The sequence below is a fragment of the Dipodomys merriami genome, unplaced genomic scaffold (assembly GCF_024711535.1).
Source record: "Dipodomys merriami isolate MVZ:Mamm:240054 unplaced genomic scaffold, mDipMer1.0.p SCAF_3, whole genome shotgun sequence".
NCBI lineage: Eukaryota > Metazoa > Chordata > Mammalia > Rodentia > Heteromyidae > Dipodomys > Dipodomys merriami.
This window is the reverse complement of record NW_027204492.1, coordinates 106380224-106397689: the sequence shown is the minus strand read 5'-3', so window position 1 is coordinate 106397689 and position 17466 is coordinate 106380224. Positions and strand designations below refer to the sequence as shown.

The window sequence follows — 17466 nt, the reverse complement described above, 5'->3', positions numbered from 1 at the left end:
AAACTATCACCCTCAGATATCAGCCTCCTGAGTAGCTTGAATTACAGGCATGAAGCACTGGTGCCCAGCTTTATTACTCCGTTAGGCAGTATGAAGTGAGGCAAACGTTAAGAATCGAGAAGAAGCAGAATTTTTTTTCTTATTTACATATATGTTCATACATTTTTATGTGGACTCTTAAAGAGATACATGAATAATCCTACATTAAGGAAATCCACACATTTTACATTAATAAATGAAACAAACTTCAATCCAGCCTGGATTAACAGGATCATCCTAAAAAAAAACTATGGATTAGGAATGTTTAGTTGGTACATCTTTTTTTTTTTGTCAGTCATGGGGCTTGAACTTGGGGCTTGGATGCTGTCTCTGATGTCTTTTTCTCAAGGCTAGCACTCACTCACTGTACCACAGCACCACTTCCAATTTTTGAGTGGTTAATTGGAGATGAGAGTCTAATGAGGACTTTTCTGCCTGAGCTGGCTTTGAACCACAATCCTCAGATCTCAGCCTCCTGAATAGCTAGGATTTCAGGCGTGAGCCACTAGCTCCTGGCAAGGTACATACATCTCTTTTCCATGTCTCTTCCATGCTTTCAGTACCCACACCCAGGGTCCCAGAAATGTCAAAGATTATGAAGGTCATTTCTACCCAAAGTTATTATTCAACTAGTCTAAGACATTGTATCAATGAAACTTTTACATTTAATACATAGGTTTCACTAGCCCAAAACGATGACTCTAGACACCTCTCAAATAAAAAAAAAAAACAGTTTTTTCTACCACATTGGCACAAAAAGTCAACATCCACACTTACCTTCATGCATGTAGATTCTCGGCTTGTTGGCATCCCAGGATTCGTGGGTCAGTCCTCTGCCAGGAATAAAGAGCCCCTTGCTCAGGGCACAAAGTCTGTAAAACAAGATAAAACACAATGAAATGAGGGCCCACAGCCCAGCACCAGTAGCTCAACACGCCTGAAACTCTAGCTACTCATGAAGCTGAGATCTGAGGATTGCAGTTCAAAGTAAATTTAGGCAACAAAGTCTGTGGGACTCATCTCCAAATAACCACCAAAAAGCCAGAACTGGAGCTGGGGGTCAAGTGCTATGTAGAGTGCTAACCTTGAGCAAAAATGTTCAGGGACAGTGTCCAAGCCCCTGATTTCAAGTCCTAAAACCAGCATACAAAGAGAGACGGGGAGGGGGGTGGAATGTTCCAGGGCTTCTTCCCTGGCAACCTCAAAGGCCTACCTTGTTTTCAGAATATCTAGCCATGCCACCTCCTTAGTGTATACTGTGAGGCTAATTCATAAGTATGTGTTACAGCTGCAAATAAGGAACTCCACAAATCATCTCTCCCCACCAAATATTGCTTGGGAGTAAAAGACAAGTATGTAATTATCTCCAAAACTATACAAAAATATATGAACTAAATTTCATGGTTAGGTTTTTTTTTTTTGCCAGTCCTGGGGCTTGGACTCAGCTCAGGGCCTGGGCACTGTCCATTAGCTTCTTTTTGCTCAGGGCTAGCACTCTACCACTTGAGCCACAGCACCACCTCTGTTTTTTCCTCTTTATGTGGTACTGAGGAATCAAACCCAGGGCTTCATGCATGCTAGGCATGCATTCTACCACTAAGCCACATTCCCAGCCCCAATTTCATGGTGTTAATCTTGCTTTTTCTACTTCACTGGCTTCAGTACCCCAGGACTGATCTGACCAATCATTGAGCAAACTAACACTTGGTTTGTTCCTTACTATCAAACCACACTGAGTAAGATAACTCCTACTATTAATCACTTTTGAACTTTGAATTTGCCCTCTGCAGACTCTAAGGATGTACTAGATTTCTGCAGAAATGTCCTAGATTCCTAATGGAATAAAAGTGATGCACCCAAATGACTTACCCTATCCTCTTAATGGGAGGTTGGTTATATTTGATTTCTATTTGCTCAGCATGGCTTAAATGTCAGCTGCTAACCACACACTTTCCTACCAGAGGTAACATCTAGTTATCAGGGAAGAACAAATTCAGAACACAGTTGAAAGCACAGATAAAGCCAAGAATCCTAGACACTGTTCCCTCTTCTAGTCAAGTTACTAGAAATTCTGTGTGTGTGTGTGTGTGTGTGCACGCCAGTCCTAAGGACTTTGTCCCTGAGTTGTTAGGGGTTTTTTTTTGCCAGTCCTGGGGCTTGAACTATCGACTTAAGTGCTATCCCTGAGTTGCTTTGCTCAAGGCGAATGCTTTAACACTTGAGTCACAGTACCACTTCCAGCTTTTTCTTTAGTAGTTTTATAGTCTCACAGACTCTCCTGCCTGGGCTGGCTTTGAACCAAGATCCTAAGAAGTCAGCCTCCTAAGTAGCTAGAATTAGAAGTTGAGCCACCCTTGCCTGACCCTCCCTCTGAGCTTTTTCTTCAAGGTTATGCTCTACTATTTGAGCCCCAGCCCCAGCTCTGGCTTGTGTGCAGTTAACCGGAGGTAAGTCTCAGGGACTTTACTGCTTGGGCTGGATTCAAACATAATTCTCACATCTCAGCCTCTTGAATAGCTAGGATTACAGGCATGAGCCACTGGTAGTCTGTAGGTAAATTCTTTGTTAACTAATGTGGGGATGACTAACCATAATAAAGACTGAAGTATAGTTTTACTTGTAAGAGCCAAAGCTACTGTAAGTTCCTCTCCTGAATTATGGCATTCAGAGAAAGTCAGTGAAAAATATTTTTGTAATACCTACATGTAGTTTTGACACATGTGTGCTATGAGAACAAATTTTTTTTGGGGGGGGTTCAGTTGTGGGGCTTGAACTCTGGGCTTGGGCGCTGTCCCTGCGCTCTTTAGCTCAAGACGAGGGCTCTACCGCTTAAGCCACAGTGCCACTTCTGGTTTTCTAGTGGTTTATTGAAGATAAGAGTCTTATGGACTTTGCTGCCCAGGCTGGCTTTGAACCGCGATCCTCAGATCTCAGCCTCCTGAGTAGCTAGGATTACAGGCGTGAGCCACCGGCGCCCGACTGAGAACAAATTCTTGACCTTCCACCAAGCCAACTAATCTAACTACAAAAAACACATAAATATGAGCACTTGCTCATGGGCTAACCTTGCCTACCTCATTTGGTTGTCACATAATCCCTGATGGGCCATGAAGACCCCAAAGTTTAATAAAGGGCTATCAATTTGGGTTTTATGTGTATGTGTGAATGCACGCATATACATGCACACGCCAATACTGCAGCTTGAACTCAAAACCTGGGCAATGTCCCTTAGCTTTTTTGCTAAAGGCTGGTGCTCTACAACCTGACCCACACCTCCTCTTCCAATTCTTTTTTTGTTGATTAATTGGAGACAAAGGTGTCATGGGTTTTCTTGCCCAGGCTGGTTTTGAGTCACAATCCTCAGACCTCAGCTTCCTAAGTAGCTAGGATTACAGGTGTAAGCCACCAGAGCCTGGCCCCATTCTTCAATCATATTACTAACAAACCTCTATCTGATTTATTTACTTTGGCTTTATCTTTCACAAATTTTCCATTTCTGTATTTGCACACATTTAATCTTCCTGATCTCAACATTGTAATTTTCATTTCCGAGTACATAATTTGAATTCTCTAACACTTTTTTTTTTTTACCATTTCACTTTATGCATTTTCTACAGGTTCATATCTTCTGAAGGAAATGGGTTATGTATTTCCTAAGAAAATCACCCAGAAACTGACAGCCTGTTTTTTTTTTTTTTTTTTTGGTCCGGTAGTGGGGCCCGAACTCTGGATCTGGGCGCTGTCCCTCAGCTCTTCAGCTCAAGGCTAGCGCTCTACCACTTGAGCCATAGTGCCACTTCCAGCTTTTTCTGCTTATGTGATGCTGAGGAATTGAACCCAGGGCCTGAGGCATGCAAGGCAAGCGCTCTACCACTGAGCCACCTTCCCAGCCCGACAGCCTGTTTTTAACACATATAATTTTAAAGAAAACATAAGGGCAAAGTGAATCTTCTCCATTGCTACCATTACCTGAAAGAGAAAATCAAGCCAAACCGAACATAAGTTAACAATTATAATAGATACAGTAAGTACATCCAATGTAAGAAATGGACTCTTGACTTTGAATGGCTAAATACTTTGAATTTGAGGTTGGAGGTATCACTCTGGTAATAAGGTATCCGCCAATGAGCAAAAGACTCAGATACCGTTGGAGGGGGACAACAAATACTTGGAATTCTTACCACAAACTAACAAGTGCAATTGCCCATATTGGGCCAAGTGCAGATATGCAAAAGGATTTTTGTCCTGTCATTCTAATGAGCAGCGTGATCTGGACAGCAATGAGCACTCTCCCGGCCTGAGAGAGGCCACGTGGTAAAGGGGCTAAGGACGTGCCTATGTTGCTTATTAAGTGAGTGGCAGCGGGCACATTCTCTAACCACCTTGAGCCTGTTTCTTCATCTATAAAAGACGTTAATAATGGTTCCTATCCCACAGCACAATCCTAGGAAGCAAGAAGGTAACTCATATTAAACTCTTAGGGTCATGCAGTTCATTTCCAAATCCCCAAAAAGCTTTCAACATTATTATTTGAGAAATTCATTTTTTAAAAGCCATTCTTGCTCAAAGTCTCCTCTAAAGACCAAAAGAACAAGCCAGGCACCAGTGGCTCATGCCTGTAATCCTAGCTACTCAGGAGGTTGAGATCTGAGGATCACGATTAAAAGCCAGTCTAGGCAGCAAAGTCTGTGAGACTCTTATCTCCAATTAACCACCAGAAAACTGGAAGTGGTGCTGTGGCTCAAGTGGTAGAGCGCTAGCCTTGAGCCAAAAGCAGCTCAGGAACAGTGGCCAGACCCTGAGTTCAAGCACCACAACCGACAAAAAAAAATTTATAAAAGACCAAAAGAACAGTGCTGAGGATGTAGATCAGTGGTGCTTACCTAATATGCACAAGGTCCTAGGTTTGATCTCCAGCACAGAATCCAAAAAAAAAAAAGAACCAGAAATGTAAAAAGTAAGCCACATTGGCTAGGAATGTGGCTTAGTTGGTAGGGTGCTTGCCTAGCATGCATAAAGCCCTGGGTTTTGATTCCTCAGTACCCCATAAAGAGAAAAAGCTGGAAGTGGCACTGTGGCTCAAGTGGTAGAGGTGCTAACCTTGAACAAAAGCAGCTCAGGGACAGTGCCCAGGCCCTGAGTTCAAACCCCAGGAATGACAAAACAAGTAAGCCAGACACCATAATAGAACACTTCTTAATGCAAATCAAATGGAAATATTAAAGCAGGGAGTTGAGGAATACTGAGAAACATTTGGGCCAATTCATGTGGAAAATGATGGCACTGAAGCCCTATTTTTTGCACAATTCCAGGCACTATGACCCTCTAGGCAAGCCATGGAGAGAGAAACTGGAAAATATACTCCTGTGGCACAAGGAAGATGTAATTTGAAATCATTTTTTAAAAATCAAACATATGCTGATTATAATAAATTTCTAAATACTGTAAACTTAACATTCAAGTAGTAGTAGCTTTTCACAACAATTTGGTATCCCATCTACTGATAATCTGAATAAAAACTACAGAGTCCCAAGGCCAGGGTTACAGGAATACATTTCCACTACACATTAAAATGGTATATACTATTTCAAGAAGTCCATAGACCGTCCGCTTTCAGTAATCTCATGGGCCCTTATATTTTGTGTGTGTGTGCCAGTGCTGGGGCTTGAACTCAGGGCCTGCACATTGTCCTTCAGCTTTTTCATTCAAAATTAGCATTCTACCACTTGAGCCACAGCCTTCACTTCTAGCTTTTTGGTAGTTAATTGGTGATAAAGAGTTTCACAGACTTTCCTGCCTGGGCTGGCTTTGAGCTGCAATCCTTAGATATCAACCTCCTGAGTAGCTAGTACCCACTGGTGCTGGCTTTTTTTTTTTTTTTTTTTTTGCCTATCCTAGGGCTTGAACTAAAGGGCCTGAACCACTGTACCCAAGCTTTTTTTGCTCCAGGCTAATGCTCCACCTCCTGAGTAATTAGGGATTATAGGCAGGAGCCACCAGTGCTTAGCTTTTATTTAAAACCTAGTTGAAGAAACTGAGGTTTTTAGAACCAGAAGCATTGCTCAACCAAGCAAGCGCAAGACCCTGAGTTCTATCTCCAATACCAGAAGAAAGAAAAGAAAAAACATCTAAAAAGAAAGAAAGAAAGAAAGAAAGAAAAACACCTAACCTTTAATTTCAGATGATTTTCCCCCAGTACTAATGAACTAGCACTCTGGCTCATTGTAGAGGTGGAGGGGGTGGGAACATGGTTTAATCAACACCCTCAGTTTTTCAGGGTTACTCAATCCCCGAGAAAACCAAAAGAACCTCACAACAAAACTCCTAAGCGGCCTGGGATGGTGGCTCCGTGGTAGAGTGCTTGCCTTGCATGCGTGAGGCCCTGGGTTTGATTCCTCAGCACCACATAAGCAGAAAAAAGTCAGAAGTGGTGCTGTGGCTCAAGTGGTAGAACACTAGCCTTGAGCTGAAGAGCTCAGGGACAGTGCAGGCCCCACGACCACCACCACCGCCAACAACAACAAATAAAAACCTCCTAAGCATTTAGAAGAATCTGCATGAGCCCTTGAACGTTTCCCACTAAAGAAGACCAAAAAGCCCTCTCCCCCCCCCATTGCTGGCCTAGGGAGTCAGAGTACCCGGAATTGTGAATAGAAATGGCATGGTTCCATCTTGGGTCCCAGGCTTAATGGGTGGCAAGGAAGCCTTTATGGGTGTAACAATAAGAAATGTTACTCGTAAATCCTCCACTCTGAGGAAATCCCTCAATCTACAGACTAAACAAAGTCAGGTGACGCTTATGAGTTTGAAACAAAAGCTTTATAGCTTTATAGGATGCACATGAGTCAAACAAGCTAGTCATCTCAGTCTTTGTCTCCTTAGACACTGACGGGACACCTGTGCAAGCTTCCAGAGGCCTCACAAGAAAAGGTGCAAACCATTATGGAAGTTCAATGCAAAGGAGAACTTCTAAATGGAGGGTGAAGGACACAAGGTCTCGTGGCAAACCACGGCTTTTCACAGAGCCTGTGCTCTTATTGTACTTTCAACCTGTCTTCAAACAGAGTAATAAAGTTAGGTGTTGTGCCTCAGGTTGTTAATCCTAACTGCCCAGAAGGCAGATATTAGGAAGATCAAAGTTGAAGGGCAGCCTAGACAAACCTGATCTCCCATCTCAACAAGGAAGCTGGGCCTGGTGGCACACCAGTGATTTCAGCCATCCAGGATGCCATATCTAGAAGTCAGTCTAGTCTTAGGCGAAGACCCTATCTGAAAGATAACTAGAGGGAAAAAAAGGGATGGAGATGAAGATCAAGTGATAGAGCACCTGCCTACCAAGCTCAAGGGCCCAAGTTCAAATCCATTATTACAAAAGAAAAGTACAACACTCAAGGTACTATGAGGAATCGAATTAAGCCATCTAACTGATTGTAACGTTCCCAGGACCTGTGAGCAGTCCAGGACTACCAAAAGACTGCTGACATCATTTAAACATCTGTCAGAACCTCTCTGGGCAGCACCAGAGTGATAGGCACAGAGGTGGAATCGAACACTAAAACCCAAAGCAGCAGAAAGAATTTGGAAAAGTGCGTTGGGGACAGACAACACTCAGAAGTCTAAAAGCCTCAGTTCAACCCCAGCACAGATGGCTCATACTTGTTATACTAGCTACTCAAGAGCCTAAGATCTCAGGATCATGGTTCAAAGCCAGCTCGGGCAGAAAAGTCTGTGAGACTGTCATCTCCAATTAACCACCAAAAAGCCAGAAGTAGAGTGATAGCTCAAGTGGTAGAGCACCAGACATGGGGATGGGGGGGGGGAGAGCACCAGAAAATAAAACCATCAGTCTTTAACAGTACCAGCTGGTACCAAAAGCCATTTTTAGCCAAGTGGGTCCAATTCAAACACCTCCCCTACAAGGGTCTCGCTGCTCTTTAAGGTGAAGTTCCAGCTATGAGTGGTGCCGTTGCCAGGGTTGAGAATTCAAGGCCAGCCTTGCATAGTGATGCTGTCTCAAAAAAATAAAAAGAAAAAAGAAAAGAAAGAAAAAGGACAGAAGAAGGAAGGAAGGAAGGAAGGAAGGAAGGAAGGAAGGAAGGAAGGAAGGAAGGAAGGAAGGAAGGAAAAACAAGTTGCAGTAAGTGCCAAGGCTCTAGTTACACAATAGTAAATCTGCTGAGGGCCAAAGTTACCCTGAAATCTTTGCCCATGTGCTAACACTTAAGTCAGATTCCAAGTGTGTCACGCACTTAACCCTAAAAATGTTCTTCATGAAGAGTAACGGTTGGCAAGGTCAGGTAGAACTCCAAATACTAGCTTTTTGACAAGTGGCTACCCCAAAATAGTTGCCACCCACACCCTCGATGAGCAACAAGAAAGGAATTTCAGGGGGAACACCCAACTTCCTCCCTTACAAGTACTGCTTTGCCTTTAATATCAGACTCCATACTACATATCGCTGTAGTGAGCCAGCGTGCCCCCAATCGAGGTGGATGGGCCCAAGTCCATAAAGGTTCGTGGTGAACCGGCACAACTTTATCTTCAAGCCCTAAGGCCCAACCTGTTGGCTTAGCCCGCCAAGATCTGCTTCTTCCGCCCAGCCGCCTCCCAGCTGGTACCGAGGGCGTGAGTACTCAGGGACATCGTGTGGCCAGGCCCTCCCACGCCCTGCCACCTACCTCTGTGTTGCTCGTCTCATCCTGCTCCCGGCTGCAGAACAGCCGTGTGCTGCTCAGCGAAGGGAAACAGACCAGAGAAAAGCGCCAGTAGCAGCTCGGGCGCCGGGCGCGAGCTGGGGACCCTGGATCAGGTTCCCCGGACCGCGCCCTTGCAGAAGACTGCCCCGGGGGCGGGGCCTCGCGGTGAGCAGGCGGAGCCTCTGAAGAGGGCGGGACCACGCTGCTCAGGGGGCGGGACTACCACGCTGCGCCAGGCAGCCTCTGATCGTTCATTGGCGGAGGGCTGGAGCCTGGGTCTGTGAAACTTCCCACTCAATCAGTTACGTGAGGCACGTTGCTAACCAAATGACTAGCCTCTTCGCGCCATTGTTGAGTAATTGGAACACGCCACACCTCCGCGGCGTGATGTAGAGGCAAGGCAGGGCTCCGCCCAGTTGAACTCCCCTCATCCTCAACCCCCACCCACTTTGAAACCTCCGGAGCAGTTTTCCGAAATAGTGATGTCTGGGACTCATCCTCTGAAGATTTTGATTTGGTCATGGGTGCAACCTGGATTTTGGCACTTAAATCGGCGCACCTATGATGCCAATGTAAACCAAAGCTAAAAAACACTGACCTAATGTGAAAAAAAAATGGTTCCTCTTCTAATCTTGGCCTGCCCCCTAGTGTTTGACGGTTGCACATCTTGGCTGACCCTCACTTTCAAGGCCAGTTTTAAAACGGGTTCACCCTGACCTTATTTTCCATGACATCCAATTAATTTTTACTGAGCTGTTGCCTTCTGCCAGTAACTGGAGATACCAAAAAAAGGAAACCTAAGAAAAAATTAAAAAGAAAAGAAAATCGAGGTACAATGCCATGTGCCTATCACCCCATCAACACAGAAAATATAAATATGAGGATCATGGTCAAGGCAAAAAGTAAGACCCTATCTGAAAAATATCTAAAGCAAAAAGTGTTGGGGGCATGGATCAAGTGGTAGAGCACCTATGTCTAACAATCAGGAAGTCCTGAGTCACACACACAGTTACAGGGCTCACTTTGGATTATAGCTAATAAAAAAGCAAAGTGCATACAACATTTACAACAATTTTTAAAACAATCATGTTTTGTCATCCCAACAATAGACACAAGAGTCCATGGCAAATAGAGGCTCTAATTATAAATACTATAAATTTTTGTAAGTGAGGGAAGGGCTGGGAATGTGGCTCAGTGGTAGAGTGCTTACCTAGCATGCATGAAGCCATGAGTTTGATTTCTCAGTACCACAGGAACAGAAAAAGCCAGAAGTGGTGCTGTGGCTCAAGTGGTAGAGTGCTAGCCTTGAGCAAACGAAGCTCAGGGACAGTGCCCAGGCCCTGAGTTCAAACCCCAGCCTCAGGACTGGCAAAAAAAAAAAAAGTGAAGGAAGCAGTAGGTTAGGAGGGATTGGTGAAAATGTCAAGATGACATTGAACAAAATGCATTGTATACATAAACTGCTTTGTTAAATGGCAACTCCTTTGTAAAACTACTTTTTCTTTTCCTTTTTTTTTGGTTTTTTTGTCCGTCATGGGGCCTGAACTAGGGGGGTGGGCACTGTCCCTCAGCTCTTAAGCTCAAGGCTAGCGCTCTACCACTTGAGCCACAGCACCACTTCCAGCTTTTTCTGCTTATGTAGTGCTGAGGAATCGAACCCAGGGCCTCAGGCATGCAAGGCAAGCACTCTACCACTAAGCCACCTTCCCAGCCCCTTGTACAACTACTTAAAGATAGTTAAAAATAATAATAATAAGTACTATAGATTAAGTCCACTGAAAGTCAAGGTCATTTAAAAATCTTGAAAAAATGTTCTTGCTAATCTTCAAATGGTGTTTGTTATTGGTTAACACTTAATGTTAAACACTTTCACTACTTATCTTTTTTAATGCCTTCTCTTTTTTGACCATTCCCAACTATTCTTTTTGTAGTGATGTTTCTGCTGTTAAGTATTTTAGTAGAAATGGATACAGATTTGCTTTTTAGTGTTACTAAAGTCTGAACTGCTAAGAATGCATGCTAAGTAGGCATTCTACCACGTTGCATTGCAGTGTGTGTGTGTGTGTGTGTGTGTGTGTGTGTGTGTGTGTGTGTGTGTGTGTGTGTGTACCAGTTCTAGGGTTGAACTCCAAGTCCTAGATGCTGTCCCTGAGCTTTTTTGCTCAATGCTAGTGCTCTATCACTTGAGCTACAGCTCTGCTTCTGGCTTTTTTTTTTTTTTTTTTGGAATCTGGTCGTGGGGCTTGAACTCTGGGCCTGGGCGCTGTCCCTCAGCTCTTCAGCTCAAGGCTAGCGCTCTACCACTTGAGCCACAGCGCCACTTCTGGCTTTTTTCTTTTTGCTTATGTGGTGCTGAGGAATCGAACCCAGGGCCTCATGCATGCAAGGCAAGCGCTCTACCACTGAGCCACCTTCCCAGCCCCTGCTTCTGGCTTTTTTTGAGTAGTTTATTGGAGATAAGAGTCTCATGGACTTTACAGCCTGCGTGGCTTTGAACCACAATCCTCAGATCTCAGCCTCCTGAGTAGCTAGGATTACAGTTATGATCCATCAATGTCCGGCTCGATACAAATTTGAAGTTGCCCGTTCCTCTGGCTACAAATGTCATAGAAAAGAATGAAGTAAAATCTCCCCACCTCGTGACCTAGTGAACCAAGTGAAGTGATTCTCATATCAAACAAAGGAAACACACCTCAAAAAGATGTGAATCTACTAGAGGCAGAGAAAAATATGAGCCCACACCTTGGCTTCTGCTTCCTTGAAGACCCTTTTCAGTACCCCACCCCCAATCACCAAATTCATCTTCAAAGCAGTTGGATGCCAATGGCTCACACCCATCACAGGAGGCTGAGATCTGAGGATGGTGGTTGGAAGCCAACCCAGGCAGAAAAGTCCCCATGAGATTATTATCTCCAATTAACCCCTCAAAAACTGGAAGTAGTGCTGTAGATCAAGTGGTAGAGCACTAGCCTTGAGCACAAAGAGGTTCAGGGATAGTGCCCAGGTCCCGAGTTCAAACCCCACAACTGAAAAAACAAAAGTTGGATAAAAACAGGTCCCTTCTACTAAAAATAACTCCTTGAACATATGATCTGGGTTCCAGAATCTGAAACCAAACTCAAATAAACTGTCAAAAGGCCTTCTGCCTCTTCCTCTATCACTGAATTCTTTGCCATGGCTGTCATCACTATACCATTTTTTATCATCTGCTAACACCTCATATGCTTCACCAATTCACTCAGCTTTTCTCTCTGCTTCTTTTGTATTCTCAGGATTCTTATCAATCAAGATGCCACTTTAGTGGCACTTTCTGATGTCTGCCTGCCCACCCACCCTTCCTTCCTCCCTTCCTTCCTTCCTTCCTTCCTTCCTTCCTTCCTTCCTTCCTTCCTCCCTTCCTCCCTTCCTTCCTTCCTCCCTTCCTCCCTTCCTCCCTTCCTCTCTTCCTCTCTTTCTCTCTTTCTCTCCTTCTCTCTTTCTTTCTTTTTTTCGATGCCGGCCCTGGGCCTTGAACTCAGTGCCTGGGCAGTGTCTCTGAGCAATTTTGCTTAAAGTTAGCACTCTACCCTTAGAGCCACAGCACCACTTCCATCTTCTTTTTTTTTGTTGTTGTTGTTGGTGGTTGTGGGGCTTGAACTCTGGGCCTGGGCGCTGTCCCTGAGCTCTTCAGCTCAAGGCGAGCGCTCTACCACTTGAGCTACAGCACCACTTCCGGTTTTCTGGTGGTTTATTGGAGATAGGAGTCTCTCGGTCTCTCCTGCCCGGGCTGGCTTTGAACCGCGATCCTCAGATCTCAGCCTCCTGAGTAGCTAGGATTACAGGCGTGAGCCACCAGCGCCCGGCACCACTTCCACCTTCTTTGGTGTCAAATTTGAGATAAGAGTCTCATAGACTTTCTTGCGTAGGCTGGCTTCAAACCACGATCCTCAGATCTCAGCCTTCTGAGTAGCTAGGATTACAGGCATAGAGCCATGAGTACTGGGCTCTGACATTTCTTTCTGGGTTTTTTTCTTTCTTTCTTCCTTTTTTTTTTTTTGGTCGGTCGTGGGGCCTGAACTCTGGGCCTGGGCGTTGTCCCTCAGCTCTTCAGCTCAAGGCTAGCACTCTACCACTCGTGCCATAGCGCCACTTCCTGACATATCTTTCTGATATCCTCAGATGAACTATTTCTCTCCACACCTACAACTTCATAATAACGCATTATATTTTAACAGGCTGTTGGAACAAGTCCAAGGACACATGAGGCTGGCAAGAAGGAAAGAGGCAGGTGGGAATTCTCCTTAAAGCTCCAGCATGGTTGGGCTGGTGGCAGCAGCCTCCTTTGTGCGGTCTTTTTTAATCTGTGTAGTCTGGCATATCCCCAACGAGGTGATGCTGGGGTTTAACTCAAGATTCAAGAGGGGAAATAGGGCAGATTTTAAGGGAAGAGGGTTGTTTCTTGTAAGGGCTAGGCCCCATTGAGTTCCCATCCAGGGAAAGGACTAGCTCCTAGCAGGAATGTGTGTTGGTACATGCCTATAATCTCAGCTACTCAGGAGGCGGAGAGAGAAAGATCAAAATTTCAAAGCCACCCCATGGCAAAGTTAGTGAGACCCGTATATTGCAACCGAAATACAAACAAAAAGGCTGAGGGCATGGCTCCAGTGATGGAGTTCACCTGCCTGAGTTCTATCCCCAATGGGAGAAAGGGGTTTCTCTTAATAGGAAAGGGTGCACCACGTCAGTGGGCTTCGAAGAATCAGAGGGTTTACAAAGTTAAATTTTCCAGAAGCAACTGGGCATTGGTAGCTCACTCCTGTAATCCTAGCTACTCAAGAGGCTGAGATCTGAGGTTCATGGTTCAAAGCCAGTCTGGGCAGGAGAGTCCAAGAGAATCTCTTCTCTAATTAACCACCGAAAAAGCCAGAAGTAGAGCTATGGCTCAAGCACTAGCCTTGAGCACAAAAGCTCAGGGACAGCAGCACTCAGACCCTACGTTCAAGCTGCAGGACAGGTACAAAAAAATTCCAGCAGCATCTACTCTAATGTTCTTATCTCACATTTAGGATCTCAGGTTTTCCCAACTAGAGACCTCACCTTAGCATTACACACCGGTCTGTACCGAGCATTCAACCATCATTAAAGTTTGATGACCCAATAGTCAGACCCTGAGTTTGCTCTACATATTCCTGAGTTTGCTCCCCAGTAGGTTTGCTCTCCCACTGTAGGAAAGAAGGGCTGGGGAAGCTACCAAAGAGCCCCTCTGATTCTCACACCTAGTGTTTAACTGTCTGTTAACTACCCTCCGTTTCTCCTTGTAGTGGTTTATAAACACACTCACAAATTCTTTGATACTCCTCTTTCGAAAAGGAAGAGCTTAATTTCCCTCTTCCTGCCTATGAACTGGACTGAGTGACTCACTTCTAACACAGAGAATATGGTAGGCATGATAGTCGGTGGTTTCCAAGACTGTCATAAAAGGCACTGCAGCTTCCTCCTTTTTGCCTCTCTTGGATTGCTCACTAAATCTTAAGGAAGACAGTTTCTATGCCACTTGAATGTTCACTCAGCCCTGCAGAGAAGCCCATGTCACAAAGATGTGAAGCCTCCTGCTAGCAGTTAGGTGAGTGAAACATCTTAGAAGTGGGTTCAAAAGCCCTCCTGAGCTGGGCCCCAGTGGCTCACGCCTGTAATCCTAGCTACTCAGGAGGCTGAGATCTGAGGATCACAGTTTGAAGCCAGAACAGGCAGGAAAGTCTGAAACTCATCATTAACCACCCAAAAAGCCAGACATGGAGCTATGGCTCAAGTGGTAGAGGGCTAGCCTGGAGCAGACAAAGTTTGGGGACAGTGTCCAGGCCCTGAGTTCAAGACTCAGGACTGAAACAAACAAAAAAAAGTTCTTCTGAAATGTATTTATCACATTTCCTCTCTCTTTTTTTCCAATCCTGGGCCTTGAACTCAGGGCCTGGGCACTGACCCTGAGCTTCTTTTTGCACAAGGCTAGCACTCTACCACTTGAGCCACAGCACCACTTCTGGTGTAGATGGTATTGAGGAGTCGAACCCAGGGCTTCATATATGCTAGGCAAGCACTCTACCACTAAGCCATAGTCTAAGCCCTCCTGTTCTCTTAAAAGCAACTAAATTAACATGTCACCAACATACGCACACATACACATCATTCAGTATTCTGAATCATTATTTTATACACACACATATAGATATTGGTACTGGGGTTTGAACTCAGGACCTTGTACTTGCTAAGGAAGTGCTCCACTACTTAAGCCACACCCCCAGACCCCAGATTATGATTTAAAGAAACAAAAAAATGTAGATGTTTCTCTGTAGAAAAACCAATTTTTTGAAGAACTGTGACTGATGCAGTAGGCCATGAGTTACCCATATATATCCCTTCCCTACTCTTTTAAACAAAAGAGATGCCATGTAGTCCATTTAGGCTGATCACATACAAGCCAGAGTTCCTCACATATGCAGCAATCAGTCTTTGAAGTTCATAGCCTGGAGCTCTGAACGTCCCTAAAGTTTAATTGAAAACACATGTATACCTGCACTGCCAGAGGTAACGATAGCCATGTGCTGGGACCAATCTCAAGAATAACACACCAACAACTAGTTCAGAAATAGAGCTAGACGCCAGTGGCTCACACATGTAAGCCTAGCTACTCAGGAGGCTGACATCTGAGGATCACTGTTCAAAGCCAGCCCAGGCAGGAAACTCCATGAGACACTTATCTCCAATAAACCACTAGAAAACCAGAAGTGGTGCTGTGGCTCAAGTGGTAGAGTGCTAGCCTTGAGCTGAAGAGCTGAGGGACAGTGCCCAGGCCTAGAGCTCAAGTCCCAGGACCAACAAAAACAAACAAAAAACAAAAACCAGAAACAGAATAGAAAGTAAACAACTAAATAAACACACACTGGATGAACAATCTGAAATTAAAAATTGTTCCAGAAATAGTTTCTCCCAGTAGCTCAAGAGACTATTTTCCAGTCCATTTCAATGCAGTTCACTGAGATTTCAAGTTGTGATACCTGATTGTCTGACTGCTATTTTCCCACCATCGTTGGATACTGCCCACCATCATTGGACTGGAGGTAGAGGTGGGAAGGAAGGAGGATTAAGATATGAACCAGCTCTGCTTGACTCAGCTCAACAATGATACCATATTAAATCTCAGATCTGTAAGCAACCTGGGAAACCACCCTATCCCTTTGTCTCTTCTCTTCATATTTATATTTATATGATATATTTCTATTTCTTTTCTTTTTTGGGGGGGGATCCGGTCTTGGGGCCTGAACACTGGGCCTGGGCGCTGTCCCTCAGCTCTTCAGCTCAAGGCTAGCGCTCTACCACTTGAGCCACAGCGCCACTTCTGGCTTTTTTCTTTTTGCTTATGTGGTGCTGAGGAATCGAACCCAGGGCCTCGAGCATGCAAGGCAAGCGCTCTACCACTGAGCCACCTTCCCAGCCCCTGATATATTTCTATTTCTATATAAGATAAAAATGTTTACAAAAAATGACTTTAATAAGTTAAAAGACTTGCCTAAGCCAACAGTGGCAAGGCCGAAACTATAGTCCAAGACTTCTAAGAAATAAACAAGGCATTTTTTTTTTCAGCTTTCTGCTACCTCTCAAGGACTGATAGTATGCAAGACAGAAATCTGCATGGCTAAGCACCTGCTATGGGGAAAGATGACACATTTTTCAATTAGTAAATCAAGGTGTGATCTTTTAGAAAATAAATACATAATACAAAATGAGGGAAATGTAGTCAAACTCCTCATAGTTATCATTTCAACAAAATTTTGTTTATGTTTTGGGGCAGAGACAAATGGAATGATTCTATCCTCTCTCTCTCTCTCTCTCTCTCTCTCTCTCTCTCTCTCTCTCTCTCTCTCTCTCTCTCTCTCTCTCTCTCTCTCTCTCTCTCTCTCTCTCCTCTGATTCTGAGTGCTGATCTTGATAGACATGACTTGAGACATTGATGGCATATACAAAAAACCAACCTAGGAAGAAAAAACAAAATCTTGGAGCTGGCAAAGATTCTAAAAAACAGGACATTCAGGAGGTTGAGACTTGGAGGATCACATTTCAAAGCCAACCAGAAGAGAAAAGTCCAAGAGACTCCATCTGAGCTGGACCAGGGCTCATGTTTGTCTTCCCTAGCTACTCAGGAGACTGAGATCTAAGGGTCTCAGTTTGAAGCAAGCCTGGGCAGATAATTAGAAGAGACTCTTATCTCCAATCAACTAGTAAAAGGCTTCAAATGGAGGTACAGCTCAAGCGGTAGAGCACCAGCATTGTAGGAGGGTTAAGCAAGACTTCATGGCCATAGTTCAAGCCCCAGGGGCGCTCTCTCTCTCTCTCTCTCTCTCTCTCTCTCTCTCTCTCTCTCTCTCTCTCTCTCTCTCTCTCTCTCTCTCTCTCTCTCTCTCTCTCTCTTCTCCTTCTCCCTGTTCCCCTCCCTCCCCCCACTGCCCCCTCTCTCCCACACCCAAAGATTCAATGAAACTGAAACGCCCTTATGAAACTTTTTTTTAACTGAAGCTCTCTATTCTTTAGGAGATTCTTGTCCCTACCAAACGCTATCTGAAAAATAAAGCTAAAAGAGTTGGGGGTGTGGCTTAGATGATAGATTACTTACCTAGCCAGAGTGAGGCCCTGTAATCACACCCCATAATCAACCAAAAAAATTGAAAGAGTAAAAACAAATAAAATCAAGCAAAATATA

At 44.4% G+C, this 17466-nt stretch overlaps 1 protein-coding gene across 2 annotated transcripts in view; it reads right to left on the bottom strand.

The window, feature by feature from the left end:
- The window catches only part of Acot9 (acyl-CoA thioesterase 9), a 34223-nt gene extending 25345 nt beyond the window's left edge, over positions 1-8878 (bottom strand). For both annotated transcript variants that reach the window (XM_070040711.1, XM_070040712.1), the window contains exons 1-2: positions 8718-8878; positions 817-911 (exon numbers count right to left, since the gene is read on the bottom strand). In XM_070040711.1, coding sequence (XP_069896812.1) covers positions 817-911; positions 8718-8737 — 115 coding nt within the window. In that variant the 5' untranslated portion in view covers positions 8738-8878. The remainder of the gene's footprint in view (positions 1-816; positions 912-8717) is intronic.
- Positions 8879-17466: the final 8588 nt, after the last annotated feature.